This window comes from Canis aureus, chromosome 32, assembly GCF_053574225.1.
Source record: "Canis aureus isolate CA01 chromosome 32, VMU_Caureus_v.1.0, whole genome shotgun sequence".
NCBI lineage: Eukaryota > Metazoa > Chordata > Mammalia > Carnivora > Canidae > Canis > Canis aureus.
Genome location: NC_135642.1, coordinates 12,791,932 through 12,814,706, shown reverse-complemented (window position 1 = coordinate 12,814,706; position 22,775 = coordinate 12,791,932). Strand labels below are relative to the sequence as shown.

Here is a 22,775-nt window from a genome sequence, read left to right as displayed (position 1 = left end):
ACAGAGGGTGGGATGGGATGGTGGAGCCTCTTTCCCAATTCCAAGGAGAGAGGAAGGCGTCCTTCATGGCAACAGCAAGTGGCTGGCTGCAGGGTTGAGGAGCATTTCAGTGAAGTGGCAGGGATGCTGAGAGGGGGACCATGGGGTCAGAGTCAAATGAATGTCAGACCCTACAGAAATGCTGCAGTGTGGTAGGACCTGGCTTAAAAGAACCCTAGAAAAATAGTCCCTGTGGAGAAGTATGGCTCAGGCCCCCAGAGAACCAAGGAAGTAAAGCCCCTTAAATGAGATCAGCTGGGACACCATCCCCCATGAGCCTACTGCAAATGGGAAGGGGACAGCAGACTTAGATCTCTTTAGAAAGAGCCACTGGTGGAGGTGATACTGAACAGACCAGGCCTAGGATGCTGGGCCTGGCTTGATGTCTGCCAGTGTGGGAAACCGACAGCAACTCTTGGACAAGCCAAGTGGTACGTGCCTGTCTGCTAACCCCCATGGCTGGCTTTGCCTCCAAACTGAGCCAAGAAGCGGGAACACTGGAGACAGGCTGGCCATGTCTGGCAGGACTTTGGCTCTGCCCTGCAGGGGGTGCCATGACACAGGACAGGCTCCTGCCCAGAGCCAACCTGTTGCAAAATCCAGACTCTGGAGATACTCGTTACCTTGTGTCTGGCCATAGCTTTGGCTGGCTTCTTGGAACCTACATCGTAGACTCAGGGGGTCTTTGGGCATGAAGGGAACAGGCTGAGTCCACTCTTGGCCAGTGTTAGAAGGGTGCAGGGCCCGAGAGGCAAGGGGAAAAATGTGGTGAAAGCCACTGTGACAGATCTCCAAGGGGAAGGGGAGTCTTGAGGACTTGAGGTCCTGCCATCCCTTCCCAGAGCCAGGATCCCCCTTCCACTACCTCCCACAGCTGAAGTTGACCTGAGCTAGAGGTGTTCCTTAAAGACGGAGACCACCTGGGATCTCCTCTGCCTGGTTGGTCCTAGAGCTACTGCTGGGGTGATCCAGCCAGGCTCCAAGTCCTCTCTGGCCCACCTCCACCCTGAGGGCTGGGATGGTGGAAGCTCCAAAAAGTGGTTTGTTGCCATAAGCTTGAGAAGGATTAACCCACCAGTGGAGGAACCCGTTGCTCACAAGTATTTCATACACCAACTCATTTCAACCTCATAGTAACGTGCAAGAGGTATCAGCAATCTCTGAGAGGGTAAAGATAAATAACTGGGTCGTTAGCCTCTTTGGGCAGAGACCGTATTTTATCGCCAATACCTGGCATACAAGAGGTACTCGATCAGTGTGGAAGGAATGAAGAAATGGATGGGGGCAGCCCGGGTTTAGCACCTTTGGCCCAGGGCGTGATTCTGGAGACCCGAGTCGGGCTCCCTCCATGGGGTCTGCTTCTCCCTCTGCCTGTGTCTCTGCCCCCGCCCGTGTCTCTTAGGAATAACTAAATAAAATCTTAAAAAAAAGAAATGGATGGACTTGTCCCAGGTCATCTGGCAATGGGAGGTGCTGCTGCAAAGGAGCCTCATCCTCGCAACTCCGACCTGGTGTTCTCTCCAGCCCGCCCCCCATTCCCTTGCCTCGGGGTGCCTCGGGGTGCCTCGGGGTGCCTGCGGGGCAGGGGTGGCTGCAGCACCGAGGACTGCGAGGTGGGGAGGTTGCTGTCCCGGCTTCTCTGGAAACCCTGAGGCGTCTTTAGGGTCAGCGTGGCACGGTTTGCTCCCGGGGGGTGGGGGGACTGGGGCCCACGGGGAGCCCCGCGGGGCCAAGACGAAAACTGAACTCGCGGCCGCCGCGCCCTCCCCGGCCCCTCCCCTCGGCCCCGGGAGGAGCCCGGCGGAGCCTCTAGCCCCGGCGGCGCGGGCCCCCACGGCCGCGCAGCGCCCTCTGGTGCCGGGCAGCGGGCCTGGCCCTCCCGCCCGGGGTCCGCCGGCGACGCCGGCTTCCCGCGGCCCCGACCCCGACCCCGCGCGGCCTCCCAGGCCCGGGGCGGGACTCGGGGAGGCCGGAGGCGGAGCCCGGCGGGCGGGGGCGTCTCCGAGAAACTCGCGGCCTTCGGCGGCTTCCCGGCCCGGGAAGCGAGCCGGGGTCGGGAGGCCGCAAACAGGAAGTCGGGCTTAACAAAGAGCGCGGGGGGCGGGGGGGGCGCAGGACCTCCGGGGCGCCCGGCGGCGGCGGCAGGTGGGGGCCCACCCCGAGAGCGCGCCGCACCTGCCTTTCCGCCGCGCCGGGCCACGGGCCGAACCGTGCACCTGGGCGCAAGGGAGGGCGCGGCCCCCCGGGGAAGGCGCATCCTCTCCCCGGGAAGGGACAGTCACAGCTCCCTGAGTGAATCACTTCCATCCCCTTCCCGGAATACAGCAGGCCACGTGGGACGGAGGGCTGGGGTCCCGATCCTGCGAAGCCCCGAGGAAGGGCTGGGAGAGATGCAGAGGGGAGAGCCTGTGTGTGGGTCTCCCGCGGAGGTGGAGCATCCATCTACACGGAGTTTAGTGGTCTTGAGATTTAGCTTGAGATGGGGGCTGGGGGGGGGGCCCGGATAAGAGTCACTGTCTTTTCCATCCCTACCTCCTAGCCGGTCTGACCCTGGCACTGAGGCAGGAGAGGGGGCCTTGGTTGAATAAGATGAATAAAGGCATTCCTCGCGTCACAGCCTTTTCCTGACTCACCTCCCTACCCCACAGAGACACCCAGGTGGTTAGCAGCCAGTGGGCCCTGGAAAAGCTGCTGTCCCCAGAGCTGGAGTTCACCATGGGGTCAGATTAGCCTTCAGGCTGGGCACTGCCTCCAGGCTGTAAGGAGCCGCTAAACTCTGAATTCTCTCATGCAGTACTCATACAAATTAAGCAGGCACTTGCTAAACCCCGGAGAGCACTTTTCAGTGCTTCGTTTGGCCTTGTTTCTGCCAAGCCGGGGACTCTCCCGTATACCTGGACACTGTCAGGAAAGTCTTGGGTGCCTGACCTAGACAGGCAGTTGGACCCCCAGGGAGTGACCTCCAGGCTAGGGATGGAGGGCTTTCGCTGGGGCCTGCTCTCACCCCAACCCACTGGCCTAGCGCTGCCAGGTCACTGGAGGCGGAGCTACAAGTTGGAGCTGCCCAACCCGAAACTGTGCTCAGATCCCCTTTCCCCCAGAAAGCCTAGTGGTGGGCTCTCCCAGCTCCCTGTCTAGGGGATCAGAGCCAGTGAGTGGGTTTAGCTAGCCAGCTCCCCTCCAAGGCTCTTGTCTGAGGCGCTGGCAGCCCATGAAGCCCAGTACAGCCTGGCCGTGTGGACGTGCAGGCTCGCGGGTGTCCTACCTGTCCCCCACATGGGAGCCTCGTCATCTGCCTTGTGTCCCAGCCCAGTTTCCCCAGCCCCCAGGGCCCGGGAGCCGCTTTCCTGTTTCATTTTGGGCAGGAAGAGTGAGGTCGTGTTGTTCTTCCCCCTGCTGCCGGCTCAGGCTGTGGGAACGGTTCCCTGAATGCTTTCCTGTTTGATACCCTGTGTGTGCAGTGAGGGGAACAGGAGGCAAGAGCAAGGCGTGGAGCATGTGCATGGGGGTGAGTGGGAATGAGCCGAGGTCTCTGGCTCCTATGTCTCTGGCATAAGCTCCCGGGTCGAGGGTGGGCATGCCATGTGCATGTGTCAGGGATAAAGAGGAAAAAGGAGGGTGGGTAGCGCAGCATATACTTGGACTCTACAGGCAGCTCTGGTGGGCTTATTTTGCTTTACTGTGGACAGGCTGAGAGCTGGGAGCATCTACTTGACCTTTGTCAGTGGCTCAATTTTTTCATCATTTGCTCTCCGTGGGGTAGGTTTGTGGCTGTAGGGAGAGGACCATGGCCCCCTAGGGACCATCCTGCACCTTACAGGAAGACAGACAGCAAGCAAAGACAAAGTTTCTCAGTGCCTTGGCCTGAGAAACCTGGACTGGGGTTGGGGGGTGGGCAGTGGTGGGGGCAGCCCTGGTGGCTCAGTGGTTTAGGGCCACCTTCAGTCTAAGGCGTGATCCTGGAGACCCGGGATTGAGTCCCACGTCAGGCTCCCTGCATGAAGCCTGCTTGTGTCTCTGTCTCTCTCTGTGTCTCTCATGAATACATAAATAAAATCTTTAAAAAGAAAAAAAGAAACCTGGACTCGAGAAAGGCCTCCTCCTCCTCCTCCTCCTCCTCCTCCTCCTCCTCCTCCTCCTCTCCCTGCTGTCTTCAGTAAATTCCTGCAGCTCTGGGCAGACCAGGTACCAGACCCTGTACCCAAGTACTCAGCACTCTTGGCCAGCTGCAAGGAGGATAGACCTAAGTTGAGCCCCCCTCCCCCAAGACCAGTGCCCTGCTGGGACTGAGAGAAGAGTAGGTGGGTGCCAGTCTATCTAAAACCCTGCAGTGAAAAAACAAAAAAACAAAAAAACAAAAACCCTGCAGTGGCAGGAGGAAAGACCCAGATGCCATTCTGGTTCAGAGAGCCCATTCTCCAGTAAGCAAATCCTTTTGAAAAGAGGAATGCATGCAAGAGCATACCTTCCCCCAAATTCCTGTATCCTCCAAACTGACTAAGGAGGCTGAAAATTTTTTCAGGCTTGAGGAGAGAAAAGGGGAGAGATTCAGGTCAGAGGGCATATCCCCCAAGTTATGGTGGGAGCATAAGGGGGAAAGGGGAGCCACAGCAACCTCAAGCCAGCAGGCAGGGAAGGCTGGTCTAGGCCTGGGGTCAGATGTGCAAGGTAGGGCTCTTCAGGGACTGGAAGGAAACAAGGGTCTGGAGCATAGCAGGCCAAGCCCAAGTTCATGCACGGGTCCCTGGGGGCTCTGGCAGGGGCAGCCAGCAGCAATATGAGGAGTCAGAGAGGACAGAGAGAGGATTCCCACTCTGCATCACAAAGACAGGACCCGAGAAGTAATAAACTCCTGTACACATCTGTTCCATATTATAAATACACATTATATACAAAATAATGTTATAAAATGTAGAAAGGTCAGTGCTTCTGATTCTTAAATTATTGAAATACTAGACTCCAAAATAAACTACAAAAAAAAAACAAAATAAAAACTCATATTATTGATTTCTGAAGATCGGCTTCAAGGGTGGTCTGGGAGCAGTAGTGGGTGTGGGCAGAGCCCCAGGCTCAAGGCTATAGGGCTGGTTTGAGGGAGGAAAGGGCCACGGTGGCAACAGCACCTGGTTTCTCCCTCACTGGAATTTCCAACATCACTGCCCTGAGCTCCCCGTTAGGCCTGGCTCTCTTGGCTGGCCAGTGGGCCGGGCCCTTCACCTGTTTGCTCACCAAAATCCAGAGGCACCCAAGGCTAGAGGCTGTGGAAACCAAGTAAGGCCTACCAACAGCCTTGCCCAGAGGACCTCAGCCAGGGAGAAGCTGGAGTGGTGTTAGGAGCAAGGCCCACAGGCAGTGGTCAGAGGCACAGAGCAGAAAGTGCTCCTCCCGCTTTGGGCACTCACCTCACCTGCAGGGCAACTCCTGCCAAGAGCCACCCTCAATGGTATCTTGACCCACAGATGGCCCTGCCCACACTGACCTCCTCTCTCCTCTCTGATTTAGACCCAGCTGTTGCCATGGAGCCTGGGCCAAAGGCACTTTTGGAAACACAGATGCCAGTGGAGGCCACAGCAGCTCCAGGCCCTGCAGGGCCACTGCCACTCCCTCTGGAAAACGGGCCAGATCCCAGAGGGGCACTCAGAAGGCCACTGCTGGCAAGGCAGGTCCCAGTGGCACCTCTCCTCTCTGTTCCCCTGGCTGGTGCGGCTGCCAATCTGATGCCAGACAGACACCCAAAGGCGTGGAAGGGTACTGCATCTCTTGGCAAGTTCACAGTCTGTCCAGGTCATGCCATTCCCTCTTCCTCCTGAGAGCAGCACGTTGCATATTAAAAATGTCCCATCCAGGATGCAATGTAAACAATGCAGAAGGAAGATCCAGCTGCTGGGGCAAAGCTGGGATGTGCTGGGAAGGCTCCTGCCTTATACCTGGAGATGACAGGAAGGCAGGGAAGTGGGTTACCCTGGAAGACAAGCACTCCCTCCACGGCTGCCCCAGGGCCTCTCTTAGAGAAGTCCATCAGGCAGGTGGGGTGAAGGGAAGGTGGGGTAGCCCTCCCCAGACTTCTGCCCTATTACACCCACATGCCTGCGAGCCTCTGTTTGTGAAGTGGGCCAGTGGAGGAAGCAGTGAGAAGAGGCAGGAGGGGCATGAGGCAACCACTCTCACCCACCAGCAGCTGGGAAGCAGTGCCGGGGAGCTGGCCAGGTGCCATGGCCTCCCAGCCCATCGCTAACACAGCAGGAAGAGCTAGGCCAGCTCACCACCACGGCTCCTGTTTCACACCCTCTGTGGCAATGAGGCCAGCCGGGATCTAAGAGCCCCTGAACCTGCCCTGCCAAGGAGGGATTCTGACCCACCCTTCAGGATGGCCCCTGGGGTCGAAAGTCACCAGGCCACCTTCCCATTTCCGAATGGCAGGAGGGGACATGCTGGAAGGGAAGGTGAGCCCAGCACTCACCTCTGTGGCAATGACACATTCGTTCCTCTCTTCTGATATCAAACACACAGACTGGTACATGGAGTCCCTGGGGGAGCATATCGCTGATATCCGACACTCTGGCTTTTCACTGAGGGAACACAAGACAGGCCGGTGAGGGAGGAATGGGAGAGAGCTGGGGGGCAAGCAGGGCACTAACTTAGACCCTGAATGGCCAAAGGACACTGGCCGAGGCAGCTCTGAGAGAAGACACAGGGACTGGGGATGCCCAATGTAGTTTGGGGGGCAGTTAGGAACAGGCCCTCAGCCACAGGTCCCCCAACCTTACCAGGGTCTCAGGCCTGGGAAAAGCCAGTGTTGCTACTCTACATAAGCCAGGCCATGGAAAGATGGAAGTCACGGACAGTGTAGACCTTCGACATTTGTGAATGAATGAATGGATGGATGGGAAAGAGGGACAAAGGAGGGATCCCTGGCAAAAATCTTGTTGGAGGAGCCTCCTGTCAGTAGCAAAACCCCATTTGCTTAAAAGCAGTCAAGGGCCTGGTGCCAGCTTTCCACCTGTCCTGGGGAGCCTAGGGAGTACCATGCAGAGCTCTGTGGCCAGGCCCTGGCCTCCAGGTGCTGCTCACCTGTGTAACCGCAGCGGTGCCTTCTCCCCTAAGCTCTTATCACTGTGGGAATACTTCCCCAGCATGGTCCCTCGCCCCAGAGGCCCTGGGGCCAGATTATAGTCCAATGTGTGGTTCTGCTGTTTGCCACAGTTGGACTTATCCAGGCCACAGTCCACTTCCAGCTCCTTCTTCTGGTTTGTGTTCTTGAGCTGGGCGGCAGGGATCAGGTTGTCCTTCTGGAAGTCCGACAAGTTGTTCATGGCCTCCCTGCCACCATCGTCAGGCCGCCGAAGCCGCAGCTGCCGCACAGCCACTGCCACCATGCCCAGCAACACCAGCACCACCACCAGTCCCACACCCAGAGAGACAGCCACCCAGGGGAAGCTGGGTGGCATGCTCACAGGGAACTCGCAGCGGCTGCCCACAAAGCCATAGGGACAGTTGCAGACAAAGCTGTCCGGGGAGAGGCCAGGGTAGCAGGTGGCCCCATTGAAGCAGGGTCCCGAGGTACAGGCGTCGAGAAGTATCCGCACCTCGCATTGCCGGCCAGAGAAGCCAGCAGGGCAGGTGCACACGAAGCCATTCTCCAGGTCATGGCAAGTGCCGCCGTGGGCACAAGGCCTGCGGGCACAGTCGCTGATGTGGAGTTCACAGTGGGGGCCTGTGAATCCAGGAAGGCAGCGGCACATGCGGTTAGGACCGAGGCTCAGGCACCGGCCCCCTGTGGATACACATGGGGCATAAGTCAGCAACCACCTGGGAACCCCTCTGGTGCAGAGGGTGAGCACCCCATCAAGGATCCCACCACAAACAGCATTGTACCAGGAGTCAGGAGACCTGGGCTTGAGGGTGCCTCTGGCCTTGTAGCCCTCAGTGAGCACCTGTGTAAGAATGACTAGCATCTTACAGAGCTTCACAGTAGAACCGGACAAGTATGCTTAGGTCTGAATCTCAGCTGTGTCTCAAGCTGAAGCTGATCTGACACATGTTGCTTTGTCTTATTCTAAGCCTCAGTCTCCTCACTTGCTATATTAGAGTATAATGCTATCCCCTCCATAGGAGATCTCTGACGGTTAGGCCGGATGACGCATGAAGGCAGGAGCCCATGCCTCGTATATAGTAAATGGTCAAATAAATGTAATTATCAGTTAACAAAGTTAATGGAGTGATTAGCCAGAGAACAGACTCCATCTCAGCTCTTCTAGCCCCTCTCCTGCTCCTGAGGCTTCTCTCCTGCATAGTGTTGTCCGCCTGCCTCACAGTGGGTCACCAGGAGGCCAAGGAGACAAAGATATCCAGTGTGCTTTGCACCCCAAAAGATGCTGAGCATTTTGGACATCTTGTGCCAATGCCAGGCTCCACGTGGCCATGGGGCAAGGCGAGGCCTTTAGAAGTAGGGCTCTGACTATGCCAGGCTGCCAGGCTCCCTCTAGGAGAGATACAAGGCCTCATATATCCCTTTCTCTAGCCCAGGACTTCCGGGGGAGGCTCAGAGGCCACCCCAGCCAGGAGACGGCTCCACAACATGCGAACAGGATGTGAAGCAGGGTGGACACCTCTCCTCCTCCGAAGGCCTGCACCCACAGCCAACCTGCTCCTCTTCCAAAGCCACCCAGCTGATTATGCAAGCTCTTCACCATCCAGAGCAGGTTGGGACCATCTCAGCCTGTCCAGAGGGACAGACCCAGCCTCTCTCCTCTCCTGACTCTCCCTCACCAGAAGGCTCTCTTAGTCCTAAGGCTGGCCCACCAGGGGAGCGAGGCAACAAGACTCACCATTGGCACATGGGTTGCTGGTACACCTGTCTACTTTCTTCTCACAGTTGGAGCCCATGAAGTTGGGGGGGCATTCACAGGCATAGCTGGCCCCCTGGCTGCGCTCCCGGCAAGAACCCCCATTGAAGCAAGGGGAGTCTGCACAGCTCAAAGTGCTGTGTTCACAGTGTAGGCCATAGTAGCCTGGGGGACATAGGCAGCGGTAGCCATCCTCCTGGTCCTGGAGAGAGACCAGAAAGAGGCAAAGTCGGACCCCAAGACTAGTGACTAGGACGTATGGCGGGGAACCCACCTGCCCACAATGCCTTTCATGGCTGTACCTCCACTGGCCATGCATGTGGGGCGACCTGGGCACTACCTCGCCAGACCTGGGCTGGCCTGGGGCTCACCTTACAGCTGCCTCCATTGCGACAGGGGTTGCTGTCACACTCGCTGAGTTCCAGCTCACAGTCCACGCCAGTGTAGCCTGGGCGGCAGGTGCAGGTGTAGCTCCGCTGCCCGCTATTGGAACATGTTGCCCCATTCTTGCACGGGGAGTGGTGGGTGCAATAGTTAAGATCTGCGAAGACAGGGACCAGCCAGCTAAGCAGAGCAGTAGATTGGTCCCTACTTTCAGGCTCCTTGTAGTGCAAGCTCACTGTCCATGTGTGGCCCAAAGCCTGCAGCCCCAAGTCGTCCTGGCCTAGCCACCTTCATTCCTTCTCCAGTCACATATACCAAAGCACCTTGACCCACATCTGCTCTGTGCTACCAACCAAAGTTAAAAAAAAAAATACAAAAAAAAAATACAGTTGGCAGGTGCCTGGGTGGTTCAGTTGGTTAAGCGTCTGCCTTCGGCCGGGGTCATGATCCCAGGGTGCTGAGATCGAAACCTGCATGGAGGCTCCCTGCACAGCAGAGAGCCTGCTTCCTCCTCTCTCTCTGTCTGCCACTCCCCCTGCTTGTGCTCTGTCAAATAAATTTATAAAATCTTTCTAAAAATTAAAAAAATACAGATGGACAACTGCCTGCTAGGTAAGGTCGCAACCACTGGCTGCCAGGGTAGAATGAAGGGAAGGAAGAGGAGCGGATGGATGGCAAGGCCACATGTTGAGGAGGAAGTCACAAAAGGCTTCGTGGAGGAGGGGCAGCTGAGATAAGCCTGGAAGGAGGGATAAAATTTTAACAGGTGGAAATGGTAGACAGGAGGCAAAAGCCACCATCAGTAGTGACCCAGTATTTTTTAAAGGGAAATGCCTTATGAGGGTGTTTTGAAATATAAGTATTTGTTTTCTTATTTGGGAAGGACAGGGAGGGAGCAAACACAGCTCAAATATAGAGATTGGAAGGGCTGTGTTTGCATATGATGAGTGTATGACTGTGTCACCTGGGAGCAAATGTGGGGAGAGGAACAGGAACGAGAATGGGCAGGAACCACAGGTGTGTTCTTGTGTTTGGGGTAGGGGAGAGGAGAGAGAAAGCCAGACACACACACACACACACACACACACACACACACACACAGAATACAGGGGCTGAATTCCAAGCACGAATTGTTCCTCGCACGTCAGGGGCTAGGCAAGTTTTTTCCACCCTGGCAAGCCTCCTGCCCACCCTCCTGGGGCTTGTGCCCGTGTCTCCATGGCAGCAGCCACCCTATTTGACCCTGAAAATGGGAGGCACGTGCTGCAGCTGGCTACCAGGATGAAAGATGAAGGAGCAAAGGCTTCCTCCCCCAAGGTTGGGGCCAGTAGACCCCTACGTAGCCAGAAGAATGACCAGTCGCCCACCCTGACCCAGAAAGAGACTGCGGGCCCTGGACAGCTGCCTGGCAAGTGCAAGTGGGAAAGACCGAGGGAGGCTATTTCTGCCTCAAGCCAAGAAGTCGGTTAGATGCCACTCCGCCCAGAGGCGCAGCTCACCCATAACCTCAGGGCAGCTGGTGGGCACACCCCACCAGACAGCTGTTTAGGGGAGAGCTGCTCAAACAGCCCTGGCAGGTAAGCAAACACTTAGGGGGTTAATAGGTAACTACAAGGTAGAAAGAGGAACTGAGCCCAGTATCCGTCCTCCCAGGCCTTGCTGGAATTTGAGTATGAACTCCAGGCTGCCACCTTGTAGAGCTCCTGGCTTCTCCAGTCACCCTGCCTCCCCAGCACCTGAGCAAGAAGGACTCACTATCTCATTCTAGGCCAATCGTAAGATTCCTTAAAAGCTCCAAGCTCCTTGAAGGATAGTGGGAAAGCCAACTGGGCAGTCACCAAGTAAGAAGGGTGACCACTCTGGTTCCCACTCCCTGCCCATCTGTCCCAACCCTTCTGCATCCTCTCTCTGCCCTGACTCACCCTGGTCACAGAAGAGGCCTCCCCAGCCCTCATCACAGGTGCACTGCCAAGGGATGCTGCAGGTGCCATGGCGACAGCCATTGTGGGGGATGCATTCGTTGCAGAGGCGGCCCTGCCAGCCTGGGCGGCAGCTGTTGAACAAAGGGGAGGCTGAGGGTGAGGTGAGGGCTTGGCCAGGGGACAGCTCCCTCCTCATCCACTTCCTGTCCCCTACTCACATGCACTCCGCTGGCTTGCTACAGTAGCCATTCTGTTCATGACAGCCAGAAAGACAGACAGCTGAGGAAAGAAAACAGAGCGGGGTGAGTTTGGAATGCCAAGGACCCTGAAGCCCCGCTCTCCCTGTCCTGGCCCTGGGGGTGCCCCAGCTCTACTGGGCTCACTTCCCACTCCTGGCCTCCCAGAGGAGCCACGGGCGTTTTAAAGGCAACAGGGAAGGAGAATCCAGGCTGAATGGAATGCAGTAATGGGGTCCTTGTGGGCTCTGGCAGGATGGGGGAGGAGCATTAAGAGAGAAAGATCAGAGTCCACGCCTGTCCTAAGCATCCCCACCTGTTCCCGAGGCCCAGCTAGTGGGCAGCCCGGACCTGTTCTGTGAGGGAGGTTAGCTGTGGCTGAAAAGAGGCCACCGTGTTTGCTCCGGGGACCCCTGCCAGGTAGGCAGGAGCTTGGCTGCTTACGCTCTTCGCAGTACTCCCCAGTCCAGCCGGGCAGGCAGGACAGGCTGCCATCTGGCTGGCACACGTAGTGGCCGAAGTGGTCATTGCGCTTCTTGCACAGGCGTGAGCAGCTGTCCCCATAGTAGTTGTCACTGCAGATGACCCGGTAAGAGTAGCGCAGCCTCGTGGGAGGGCTGGTCTGCTCATCCAGTAACCAGTTCTTGCCCACAGCTAGGGAGCCCTGGATGGCGATCTTGCTGATGAGCGCGTCTGGTGGCAAGGCCTCTGAAGGGGCAGAGGGCCAGGTCAAGGAAGGGCAGCCAGTCCCCGGGAGTGCCAGCAAGTGCTGGATCAAAGCAGCTGTCCAGATGACCCCCACCTGCCAGCAAGTGCAGGCCAGAGGAACCCAAGTGTCCCCACTACTTAGCTGCTGTGTGTGTGTGTGTGTGTGTGTGTGTGTGTCCCTGTGTAGAAGGCCTGATATCATTCAAAAAGGGGACAATAGAAGGATATTAAGATATCCCAGTGTTCTGGAGGCAGAGAGACTAGGAAAGAGGTCAAAGTGGGGAAGAAAAAAAGCAAAGAAAGAATGAGAAGAGGGAGAAAGAAAAGAAAAGAAAAAAAACGAAAAGAAAAGAAAAGAAGAAAAGAGAAAAGAAAAAGAAAGCCAGGCCGGGGTGGACTCTGAGAGCAAGGGGTCCTTTGGTGCCCATTCACGGGTTCTGCCCTCAGAGATGGGTAATGCTTTTCTTTTTCCTTTTCAAAGTGAGAATTGTTGTGCTGCTGAAATATCCTTTTCCTCTGTGTCAGAACAACATCCCAAAGCCATTATTCCCTTTCCAAAGGAGCGGAATTCGCGAAAGGTGTAAAATACAGGAAGGGGCCCGTCAGCGGCGCTGGCAGCTTCGGCCTTTCTCACCGCCGTGCTCCCCGCGTTCCCACGCCAAAAATAACCCGCAGGAAACGCAATTGTGCTCAGAGTCCAGGCAGCTAGCGGAATCCGAGCGTCCAGCGCGGGGCGCAGCTCCTGGCCCAGCTTAGCGTCCTGCCCCCCACCCCCCACCCCGCACTTCCCCCGCCTAGTACAGGTTAACTCTTTCGGCGCTGCGCCGTGTCGCCCCCCTGTGGCGGCCGAGCGAGCTACTCACCTGGCCGCAGGTCGTCTCCCGGCGCGTGCCAAGCTTCGATGATGAGTGAGAAGGTGCCCTGGAGGCCAAGGGAGGGGGCCGGGGAAGACAGAGAGAGAGAGAGAGAGAGATGAGCATGAGCAGGGGCGGGGGAGCTGGGGGTGCCTTGCGGCAGCGGGTTTAATTAATCTAATTGCAGGATACAGTTACAGCTCCCGGGTCAGCATAACGGGTCTGCGCGCAGCACGGCGCGAGCAAGGAAGGTGAGAGAACCCAAGAGATGGGGGCCTGTTAGCGAGAGTCATTCCACGGGGGCAAACGCGCCGGGGTAGTAAGTGATGAAAATCACATCCCAAGAGTGGAGAGAAGAGAGGGCATAGAACTGAAAGAGGGAGACTGGTGGTGAGAGCTTTCCTGAGGATGAGGTCCCTGGAGAGAGTCGGAAGAAAGTATCAAAAAAGAGCGCCCCTTGTTTTTGTTTGTTTGTTTATTTGTTTGGTTTGGTTTGGTTGGAAGCGAGGAAATCTGGGGGGAGGGCTTTGGTCCCAGGGAGCCCCCTTCTCGTCTTCCGTGACCTCCCAGTGCACCCAGGCTGTGCTCACCGGCCAGGTGAAATTGAAAGGCAGTTGGAGAGGGTTGCGTCCCCCGCCGCTACTGTCGTCCCCGACGGCGAAAGAGTTGGTGCCTAACACGGGCGTAGAGACGCTTCCGAAGGTGCAGCGCCCGGGCGAGACGACCGCCTGGAAGTGCTTAAGGCAGACGCGGAAGAAGGTCCTGCAGCCGGGTTCGCACGGCCGCCCGCTGGCCAGTACGCCTCGCTCGTTGGCAAACTCCTGCAGCTGCAGCTGGAAGACTCCGGAGCAGGCTGCGCGCTATTGCACAGGGACCGAGGGAAGGAAGGAGGGGAGCGGTCAGCTCGGCAGACGCCCGGGGCTCAGAGCGCGGTAGGAGGGGGTGGAGGGGGCGCGGGACGTTACCTGCTGCCACAGTGCCACCAGCAGCAGTAGCGCCCAGCCAGAGGCGCTACGGGACGCGACTGCCATCCCCTGGAGCGTCGCTCTCTCCCCGCGCCCGCCCTGTAGCTGGCTTCGTTCGGGACGCCGCTTTCCCGCGCGTCTGTCCGCCGGAGGGGTCCCTGCAAAGCCGGGCTCTTCTGGGGCTTTCCTCCCGCGTCGCCTTCCCGCTCGTTCTGCTCCAACTGCGGCGGTAGGTAATCCAGGTGAGGCCGGCCGGGCGGCGGCCGCGCTGAGGACGTGTCCTCGGGCTAATCCTGGGGCTGCAAGCGGGCCAGTGCTCGGTACACTGCACGGAGGCGGCTTGAGCTGCGGCTCTCGGCCTCGTGTTCCCAGCTTGCGCTCTGCGCCGCTACTGAAACCTGCGCGCTCGGGAGCCTTCCTTATATATATCGGCTCCTCTCTTCGCCGCCTGTCACTCAGAACCCATGGTCACTCTCCCCTCCCCTCCGGGCCTCTAGCGCTACAGCCCCAGCAGGGCCCGGAGGGGGCCTCCGCCCCCGCCACCCCCAGTCCCCTCCAGCCAGTCACGCACGGGTCCCCGCCCCTCGGTGCCGCTCTCAGCCCCTGGGTCCCCTAACTCTGCGCATGTCAAGGTGACCAGTTCTCCGCGACAGAGGGGTTACGGTCCGAGACCCCGGCCTTGGGAGGAGGGGGAGGGCCTGGGGGAATGGGGCGGGAGGTGAGCGAGTGGTTCCCGGATGGTCGTGGAGGCGGAGACACTGGGGAGTCCCCGTGGGCGGTCCGTCCGCGGCCGGAGCTAGTTACCTTCAGCCTTCGAGCAGGTAAAAAGAACCTAAGGTCGGAAAGCGAAAGCGGTGTCGACGGACTTGGATCTCCTTCTTCCCCAGCCTTGAAAGCTGTCGCCACCGCAGTTCCCAACCTGTGAGCGCCCACCCACCTCGCGTCCCCGGCGCTACGGAGAAGCCAGCGGACGCTTTAACCTCTCTGTGGCCACACTGGGCAAGGCGAGAGCCTCGGGTCTAAGACTCGGGGGCTCCCTCCCCGCTCCTGGTGGGCGTCTCCCTCCCTGGTTGCGGGGGGCGTGTCCAGCGCGTGCCTTCTCCCGTCTGCCCCAGCCTGGGCTCCGCCGGTGCCGGCCCCTAGACGCCGGGTCCCGGAGATGGGGGAAGGGGGCGTGGTCCCCGAGGTAGGAGAAGGGGGGCGCGTCCTCAGCTGTATGGTAATAAGGGCCTGGCCCCTCCTCCAGCGCCTCCCCTCACCTGGGTTCAGCTTCAGCTCCACTGACCACCGTCTCCCCCCACCCCGGCAGCCCCAAGCCCCCAACGCGTCCTGTCGCTCCGTTGGGGCAGGGAGGAACTCTCCTGGCTCCAGCGTCGGTTCAAGCCACTGGAGAGCCCTGGTGAGGGGCCGAGGTCGCGCAGACCCGGGTCCTCTCCTCATAGGGAGGACATGTAGGGTGGAACTGAAAGCGCGCGGACTAGTGTGGGTTTCAGATGGCTTCATCCGTCTCGCCTTCGCAGCTCCCCCGGGTGGCCCCACTTCGAGCGGCGGCAGCTGCTTTCCCGGAACCCGGCGTGATCCCCAGAGGCCTTGGACCAGGGAGGGCCGGCTTCTCCCAGTCTCGGGGGTGCCGGGGATCTCTCTCTCTGCGACGCTGAGGGCGGCGGGGGCCCGGTGGCTTCAGCTGTCAGCCCGCCCGCACAGCGATGGCTGTCGTCGAGCGATAAGATCGGCGCGGCGGGCGGGGTGGGGGAGCAGCGACGCGGTGCGGGCCCGGGGGAGGCCTAGAGGGGGGGGAGGCGCGGCAGTGGAGCACAACAGCTGCCTAGGCAGCACGGTCTGATTTTTTTGACTTGGGGGTGGTGGTGGAAGACTGGGGGGGGGATGAGAAACAAGAGGTTGGGAGCGTGGGTTGGGGGAGGGGCGAGATGAGGAGATGGGCTCCGGGGTCCCCCACGCACGGCCACCCCTCCCAGCCACCATCTGGCGCGAGCGGGTTGGCGTGGGGAACCGAGGTGGGGCGGGGGCCGGCAGATGGGCCCAGGCTGCGCTCCAGAGTTAATGTAGGTTATGGGCAGGCGGAGTCCCCAGGCCCGAGGGAGGGGGGCCCAGGGCTTGCCTCACAGCGGTCCTGACAAGTGGGTTCCTCACGCCGGCTCCGCCCAAACTCTACGATCCCTAGACTTGCCTAGGGTGCCAAAGAGTGTCCCTCGCTCTCCTCTGCGCTGGCATCCTTCCCTACCTAGTTCTGTCTGCTTCCACCTCCAAATCCTGGCCTGGGAGTTCATAAGAACGCTCTCCTTTTCTGGCGCTTGCACTTGCCTGCCTCTCAAGGGAGACATCCAGTCCTACAGGATGCATCTTGCTCAATACTGGTAGATCTGAAACACTCTCTTACCCCTCTTACACATCCTGACTAATGTGTCCAAACGCACTTTGCAAGCAGTTAAGGACCAAACAAAAATATTATTATCCTCAGAGACCTAGAAATCCTTTTGGAGGAGGAAAGGGTTAAATTCTCCTCATCATCAAAAGGCAATTATGAAGCATCTATTTGCTACCTGGGCCCTGTCCCAGAAGTTCATTATCCTGCTAAGATGCTAGCTGGGCCCTGAGTACCCACCAGCGCTCCAGTCTGCTGGAGTCCCTCTTTGCTCTCATTTGCTGAATAAGAATAGGTCCCGCTGGGGGCCCAGAACTGAAATGCCAGTGTCCACAGCTGGAACTCCTCCCTTTTACTCCTATTAGAGACCAGAAGAACCCAACATGTGTCCTGGGGGCTACCAAGAGCAGGAGGCTGTGAGGCCATTAGAGGCCGCAAATCACAGTGGAGTTAGACACACCTGGACACCTGCTGACCCTGCCCCTATGCAGACGCTTGGGAATGCCCTAGAGCAGGAGCAGGGATGCAAAGCTCAACTGACCTGGACTCCCCTGGATGGACTGTGGGCCCTCTGAAGGTCCACGGGTCCTCATCCCCACTCACACAGACAACGTCAGGAGTGGAGTAGGTTCCAGGCCTGGCTTCATGCAAGGCCCACAAGCCTCCCCTGCCAGGGGCCTTCTGCTTCTGTTGTCCTCTCCTCCCGGCCACTGCACACAGCACCCCTGCAGGCAGAACCCGCACCTGGGGCCTTAAGGAGCCAAGGTTGTCTTCCAGCCTCGCCCCTAAGCCGACCTCGGGTCCTCAATAGGCGTACAACTGGGGCCGCATAGAGCCTCGGGACCCCTCCCCCACTGAGTAGCCCACCCGCCCCTGCCCCGTCCCCCAGCCGGCCGCGCAGCTCCGTGGCTTCCAGCGTCGTTTCGCCCACCCCCACCCGCGTTCTCCGCTGGGCCGGCGGTGGGCCAGGTAGGAGCGCGGCGGAGGCCGGCCAGCGAGCCCGTCGGGCAGGCCGGGGCGGGGGAGCGGGCCTGGCTGGGGCGGGGCGCTTAAGCCTTGAGGGGCGCCGCTGCGGTCGCTGCAGAGAAGGGGCCACGTGCAGGGAGCCGCGGCCCGGGAGCTGCACAGAAGGCGGGGAGATTTGCAAACTGTTGCTGCCACATGGCTGCTCCTTTCGATCCATTCACATTGAAATGAGGCCGGCGCGTGCCTCATCTGCCGCAGGGCGCTGCCACGCGTCAGCCCGGCCCGCCGCGTGCCAACTGGGGCAGTGGGGCTGGCAGGGCCTGCCAGCCGTGGGGGCGCAGCCCGGGCCCTGAGGCGGGGCGGGGGGGGGGGGGGGCCGAGCTCCCCTAGCCGCTCAGGCGCCGCAGTTTCGCGGACCTTGGCCCTGCAGTTGGGAGCCAGCCGACGAGAAAGGACCGGGGTGGACGGGTTTCGGAGGGGGGCCAGGATCGATGCCGCCGCTCCCCGCAGATGCGCCCCGGCAGCGCTACTCTCCATCTGCCGCTGCTCGCACCTGCCGGTCAATAAATCGATTTTACAATTTAATGCAGCAGCTTCCCGCCCGCCTGGGACAGATGCCGCCGCAGAACCACCTCCGCCCTCACCCCTCCCCTTGAGGGGCGCCAGCGGTTAGGGCAGGGATTCCCGCTCGGCAGGCGGTGCCCCGCGGAGCCTCGGTCACCTCTTTCTCGAGTCCCTACGAGGAACTGCCTGCTCCGGGTCTTTCCCGCGGAACAGAGTGGGTTTCCCATAGGACAGGCCGGAGACTGGTGGAGGAGAAAAGATGATGACTTAGTGGTGGCCTTGAGGACTCATTTGGGGCCTTTATGGGGGAACAGGATGCAGTGGCTGATGATAAGATAGATGTGAGAGCCCCTGTGGGAGAGAGGTGTAGGACTTGGGGCATGGGCGCCGAGGACACTGAGTCCCGAAGACTCTGTGATAGTGATGTCGGGAGGGTTGAGCTAGAATGGAGCCTCTCCTCAGTGCCCCCACTGGCTGAGTCTGGTGAATAAACATAACATGGACCTGGCTTTTGGCACTCCTCAGCCACGTAGTCTTGAGGCCTTGGGGCTTTTATTTTATTATCATTATCATTTTAATTGGGGGGAAGGGCAAAGAGAAACTCTAGCAGGCTCTAGCTCAGCTCCCCCTCATTCAGGGCTCGGTTTCACTACTCTGAGATCATGACCTGAGCCGGACACTTAATCAACTGAGCCACCCAGGCACTCCTAAATTTTATGTTTAATCTCTATACCCGATGTGGGACTTGAACCCACAACCCCAAGATCAAGAGTCTACAGGCACCCCTCTTGAAGCTTGTAGTCTAAACCCCTGAGTTTTCTCATCTGTGCAATGGGAATAATAATAACAGTAACTTGGGAGGGTGACTGGGGGACTATATCTGATTACACATCTGCAGAGCTCAATAAACACTAATTTCCTTTCCCCCAGGTGACAACCAGGGGCAGACTTGGAGTAGAAAGGAGATCCCTGACATCAAATGAGGTCTAAGAGGAAGGCGAGGAAAAAGGAGAGCTGAAAGCAAACAGTGTAAGGGAAGAAAGCCAGGTGGATCATGGAAAGGAGGAAAACCTTGACTGTGAGGGCCTTTTGTGGGAAGGAGATAGGACAAGGTTCTTGGCTGGAGAGAGAAGACTGGAGCTTCGGGAATGGGTCTGGAGAAGAGATGAAGGGTAGAAGAGCCAACTGCCCGTGGCCTTGGCCTTCCAGAGATGACTCTCCTGCCAAGGGTAAGTGTAGGTCTCAAGATGGCAGCCCTCCTCCTCCCTGTGGTGTTTCAGAGCAGAGGTGTGTAAGAGGAAGGAGAAGTCAACTTCTGAATTGCCTTGGTCATTGAGGTTCCTGGTAGCTCAGGGGACTCAGCCCTCCCCACATCACCAAGAGGGCTGGACTGTCCACTGGCTGATGGTTCATGACTGGTGACCCAGTGTCCCAAGGAATGGATGTCTGGGTGGGTAAAAATCACTGAGCATGAGTCAGAGCGTGTGCTCAGGCTCCTTGTGAGACCAGGAGCATTTCCGTCTTTCAAGCTCCCTGATTTCCATATCCTATAGGCTACCCCCATACAGTATCTCCTTTGCCTTCTAGAAAGACCAGGGCAGGGGACGCCTGGAGCTGGGGTAACTGGTGTGGACAGGGCCCTCTCCTTCTCAGGGAGAACACTTTGACCCGCAGAGACAATGGGCTCAAGACAGGAGAAGCTGAGTTCCCCTGACCTGAGAAGCCCCTTTCAACTGTCTAAGAAGGAACCTCTCCCCAGGCCTCCTGTGTGATGAAAGGAGGGGCAGGGTCCTCACTGGTGGTGACCCAGCAGCTGTCCCAGCTTCGTTTGCCAAACCCAGGGGATGCCTGGAAAGCTAGGGCCAGGAGCCATGCAGCGGGTATTTCCAGACACCGACAAGTCCGGGGTTTATGGTAGCCTCCACGGCAACTTTCCCAGAGCCCCTGGCTTCCCCTTCCCTAGCTCCTTCCTGTCCCCACCCTAGCAAATGAACTGGGAGGCTGGGGGGTGGGGGGATAGGGAAGGCTCAGGGAGGCCTCTACCCCCATGGAGACCCTCAGGCTGCAAGCCGCACCCCATCCTGCTCTTGCCTCCTGCCCAGACCCCTCAGAGTGCAGAGGACTCAGAGAGGTGAGAAAAGAACGGGGCAAGAGAACAGAGACATCAAGAGTCTACAGGCACCCCTCAGGCACCCTCGCTCACGGGGCAAGAGGACAAAGACACTGCTCCAAGTGATGGGACTGAGACAGAACTTTTGGCCAACTTGAGCTGAAGGACTGAGGGCAGTTGGGCCCTCTGTCTCAGACCAGCTTCCCTAGCTGAGGTGTTTCTTCCTCTGTAGAAGCCTCCTCACTTACTTATACTCTACCCTGGCTGGCTAGCCTCCACTGTGCTCTCCTCTTGTCCCTCCCCAGCATCCAGGTCACTTGTTTCTGAAACTCTCTTTTCTGGAAACTTTGACAGGTGGGAAGCTCTCCGCGGCCCCACCCTTCCCTCAGGCCTCACTCCCCTCTTCTGGCTCGGGCCTTCGTTGGCATCCAGGCTGGGCATCCTCCCTGACCTCCGAGTGGCCCCAGGTGTCCTTCACCTTCCTCCTCCGAGCTGCAGCTCATCTCTTGGAAGGAACTCTGACCTCTCCTCATTTCTCCACATAGCATCTGATCTCTGATCCCTGCTGCCACCCAGGACTTGAAGTGAGCGAGAGATAGGGGACGGGCCGCCCCAGGAACCTGGGAGTGGGGGCTACTCAGATGGCTTCCCTGGGAGAAAGTGTCAGGCCTGAACCAGGAAGTGCTGTGTTTCAAATACTCTCATGTAGAAAGACCTCAGGGACAGGTGCCAGCTCTGAACAGCTACCTGAGCAGGCAGGGCACTGTTCCCTGGAGAAGGCTGAGGAGGAATCTGACTGCCGTGGTCAAGTAGGTGATGGGTCTTAAGCAAAGGATGGTGACTGGCTGTCTCCTTCTCCCACCATGGTCAGAATGAGAGGAAATGGGCTTCAATTGTGGCAGGAAGGATTTAGGTTAGACATATGGGAGAACTTCCTGTGACAGTGTCTAAGCTCTGTATCCCAGTTGTTCATCCAGATTGAACTCTCCCCTGGAGTTGATGAGAATTGCATGTTGATGCTTGCTAATGAGTAACTTGCCTTGCCTGTGATTAGCAAAGAACCTCCAGCCCACAGAATTTCTGTGTCCAGACTCTTCCCCAGGGAAGAAGTCCAGAGAGGCCTGGGAGGCACCAGGACCAGAGCCTCCTTTCAGCCCCAAGGAGTTTTCTGGACAAGCTTAGGCCACTTCCAGCCAATGTCACTTTGCCTCTCCTGCCCCTAGCCCTCTGGCCACCACTCTCAGAAAAACAAGTCCTGTGGAGCTGTCCAGCTACAAGAACTTTGAGGTAAAGGGGCAGGCTGGATTTAAGGTCTGGGAGCTCAGAGAGAATTTCCGGAGCAATGGTGAACACTCAGGATCTCCAACACCAGGGGCTTCAGTAAAAGCCTCAGTTAACTCTATATATTTAGAAACAGGCAGGCTGGGACACTCATTGTGTCCACTCATCCCAGTGTCTTGAGTCCTCCTTGGGCAGCATGAATACTCCTGTTGTTGGAGCATTCTGCTGCCAAGATTCCTGTGTCGCCTTGTGGCCAACTGCCCCCTCTCACTTCCCTTCCTTTCCTAAGTGGCTTGACCCCCTGCCCCTATTACTGCAGCTCTTCTCCAGGTGGAGTGGAGGCTAGGGTGACCTAGGACAAATCCATCAAACTGACAGCAAAAGAAGAGGATGCAGGCAAAAGATGTGTGCACCCCATGGCTAGCTTTCCTGGGGCCACATGTGTATGCTGAGTTTGGGTCCATCAGTCAACCAACCGTGGATGAGTTCTAGCGTGTGCCTGGCACTGGGCTAAGGTCAGTGAGGCCACTTCACTCCTGATGCCGATGGAAAGAAATGTGATGACCTTTGGAACCAGGGTTCAGGGAGGGAGCGGGGGCTTCAAAGATCCAAAGACGCTTTATGGGAGAGGGGGATTGCACTGATCCTGGATGGAAAAAAAGAGTGGAACTTAGAGAAAGAGAGGGCATTCCTGGCAGGGAGAATGGAGAGAGGAAAAGGATCAGGGTAGAACTGAAGTAGGTAGAGCTGGAACAGATTTCACACATGGAGGGTGAGACATGAGGTTAGATAGCAGGGTTTGGGGACCCAGTAGGCAAATTCAGATTTGACTGAGACGCAGTAGGGAACCTGTGGGCTCTTGAGCAGAAGAGGGTGTTCAGCCACCATCTGGCAGTGGCATGCAAGGTGGTCTAGAACAGGGAGGTACCAAGGGAAGGCCAGAGGCAGCTAGGAGCCTTTCTGTACTACTGGTGGTCAGGTGTGTACTGATGCCCCTGGGATGGCTGGGCACCTGAGAATGCCAGCCCCCTGATGACCTACTAGAAGAGGTCCCACACTTTTTTTTCTTCTTTCTTTCTTTCTTTCTTTCTTTCTTTCTTTCTTTCTTTCTTTCTTTCTTTCTTCCTTCCTTCCTTCCTTCCTTCCTTCCTTCCTTCCTTCCTTCCTTCCTTCCTCTTTCTTTCCTTTCTTTCTTCTTTTCTTTTCTTTTCTTTTCTTTTCTTTTCTTTTCTTTTCTTTTCTTTTCTTTTCTTTTCTTTTCTTTTCTTTTCTTTTCTTTCTTTTTACCAGCATCTGCTTTCCAGAAACAGTCCTGCGAACATGACCATCATCAGGACTCCCCAGCTCTAATACCGAGGGTGAGGGCCACTCTGGCCATGCCACTTTCCCTGCCACTTCTCCCACTTCCTCCTTTTTCTCTCAGAGGCCTGAGGTTCTGCCTGAAAGCCCAAACTTGCCTAGAAGAGGATAAAGGGTTGGATTAGGCTTGGGTTCATCTAACCTCAGGCCTGGAGCTC

The 22,775-nt window shown here is 57.8% G+C and overlaps 1 protein-coding gene and 1 long non-coding RNA gene across 2 annotated transcripts; one reads left to right on the top strand and one right to left on the bottom strand.

The window, feature by feature from the left end:
* Positions 1–4,881: 4,881 nt before the first annotated feature.
* On the bottom strand, positions 4,882–14,450 carry DLL4 (delta like canonical Notch ligand 4). Its single transcript, XM_077880660.1, has 11 exons — positions 13,955–14,450; positions 13,580–13,849; positions 12,999–13,056; positions 11,872–12,135; positions 11,410–11,470; positions 11,192–11,322; positions 9,257–9,426; positions 8,868–9,087; positions 7,111–7,813; positions 6,500–6,608; positions 4,882–5,966 (listed from the first exon to the last, which is right to left on the bottom strand). The coding sequence occupies exons 1-11, from the start codon at positions 14,018–14,020 to the stop codon at positions 5,961–5,963; spliced, it is 2,058 nt and encodes a 685-aa protein (XP_077736786.1). The 5' UTR covers positions 14,021–14,450; the 3' UTR covers positions 4,882–5,960.
* LOC144303032 (uncharacterized) lies at positions 11,326–22,434 on the top strand. Its single transcript, XR_013370072.1, has 3 exons — positions 11,326–11,493; positions 18,798–19,096; positions 19,970–22,434. It is a non-coding gene; the product is annotated as an uncharacterized LOC144303032 (long non-coding RNA).
* The last annotated feature ends 341 nt before the right edge of the window (positions 22,435–22,775 follow it).

Bases quoted from the DNA above. Each gene is read 5' to 3' on its own strand.
- DLL4 (XM_077880660.1), bottom strand. From the start codon at position 14,020: ATGGCAGTCGCGTCCCGTAGCGCCTCTGGCTGGGCGCTACTGCTGCTG. The intron at 13,850-13,954 runs GTAACGTCCCGC...CCTGTGCAATAG, and splicing joins TGGTGGCACTGTGGCAGCAG to CGCGCAGCCTGCTCCGGAGT. The intron at 11,323-11,409 runs GTGAGTAGGGGA...TTTGTTCAACAG, and splicing joins AGCAAGCCAGCGGAGTGCAT to CTGCCGCCCAGGCTGGCAGG.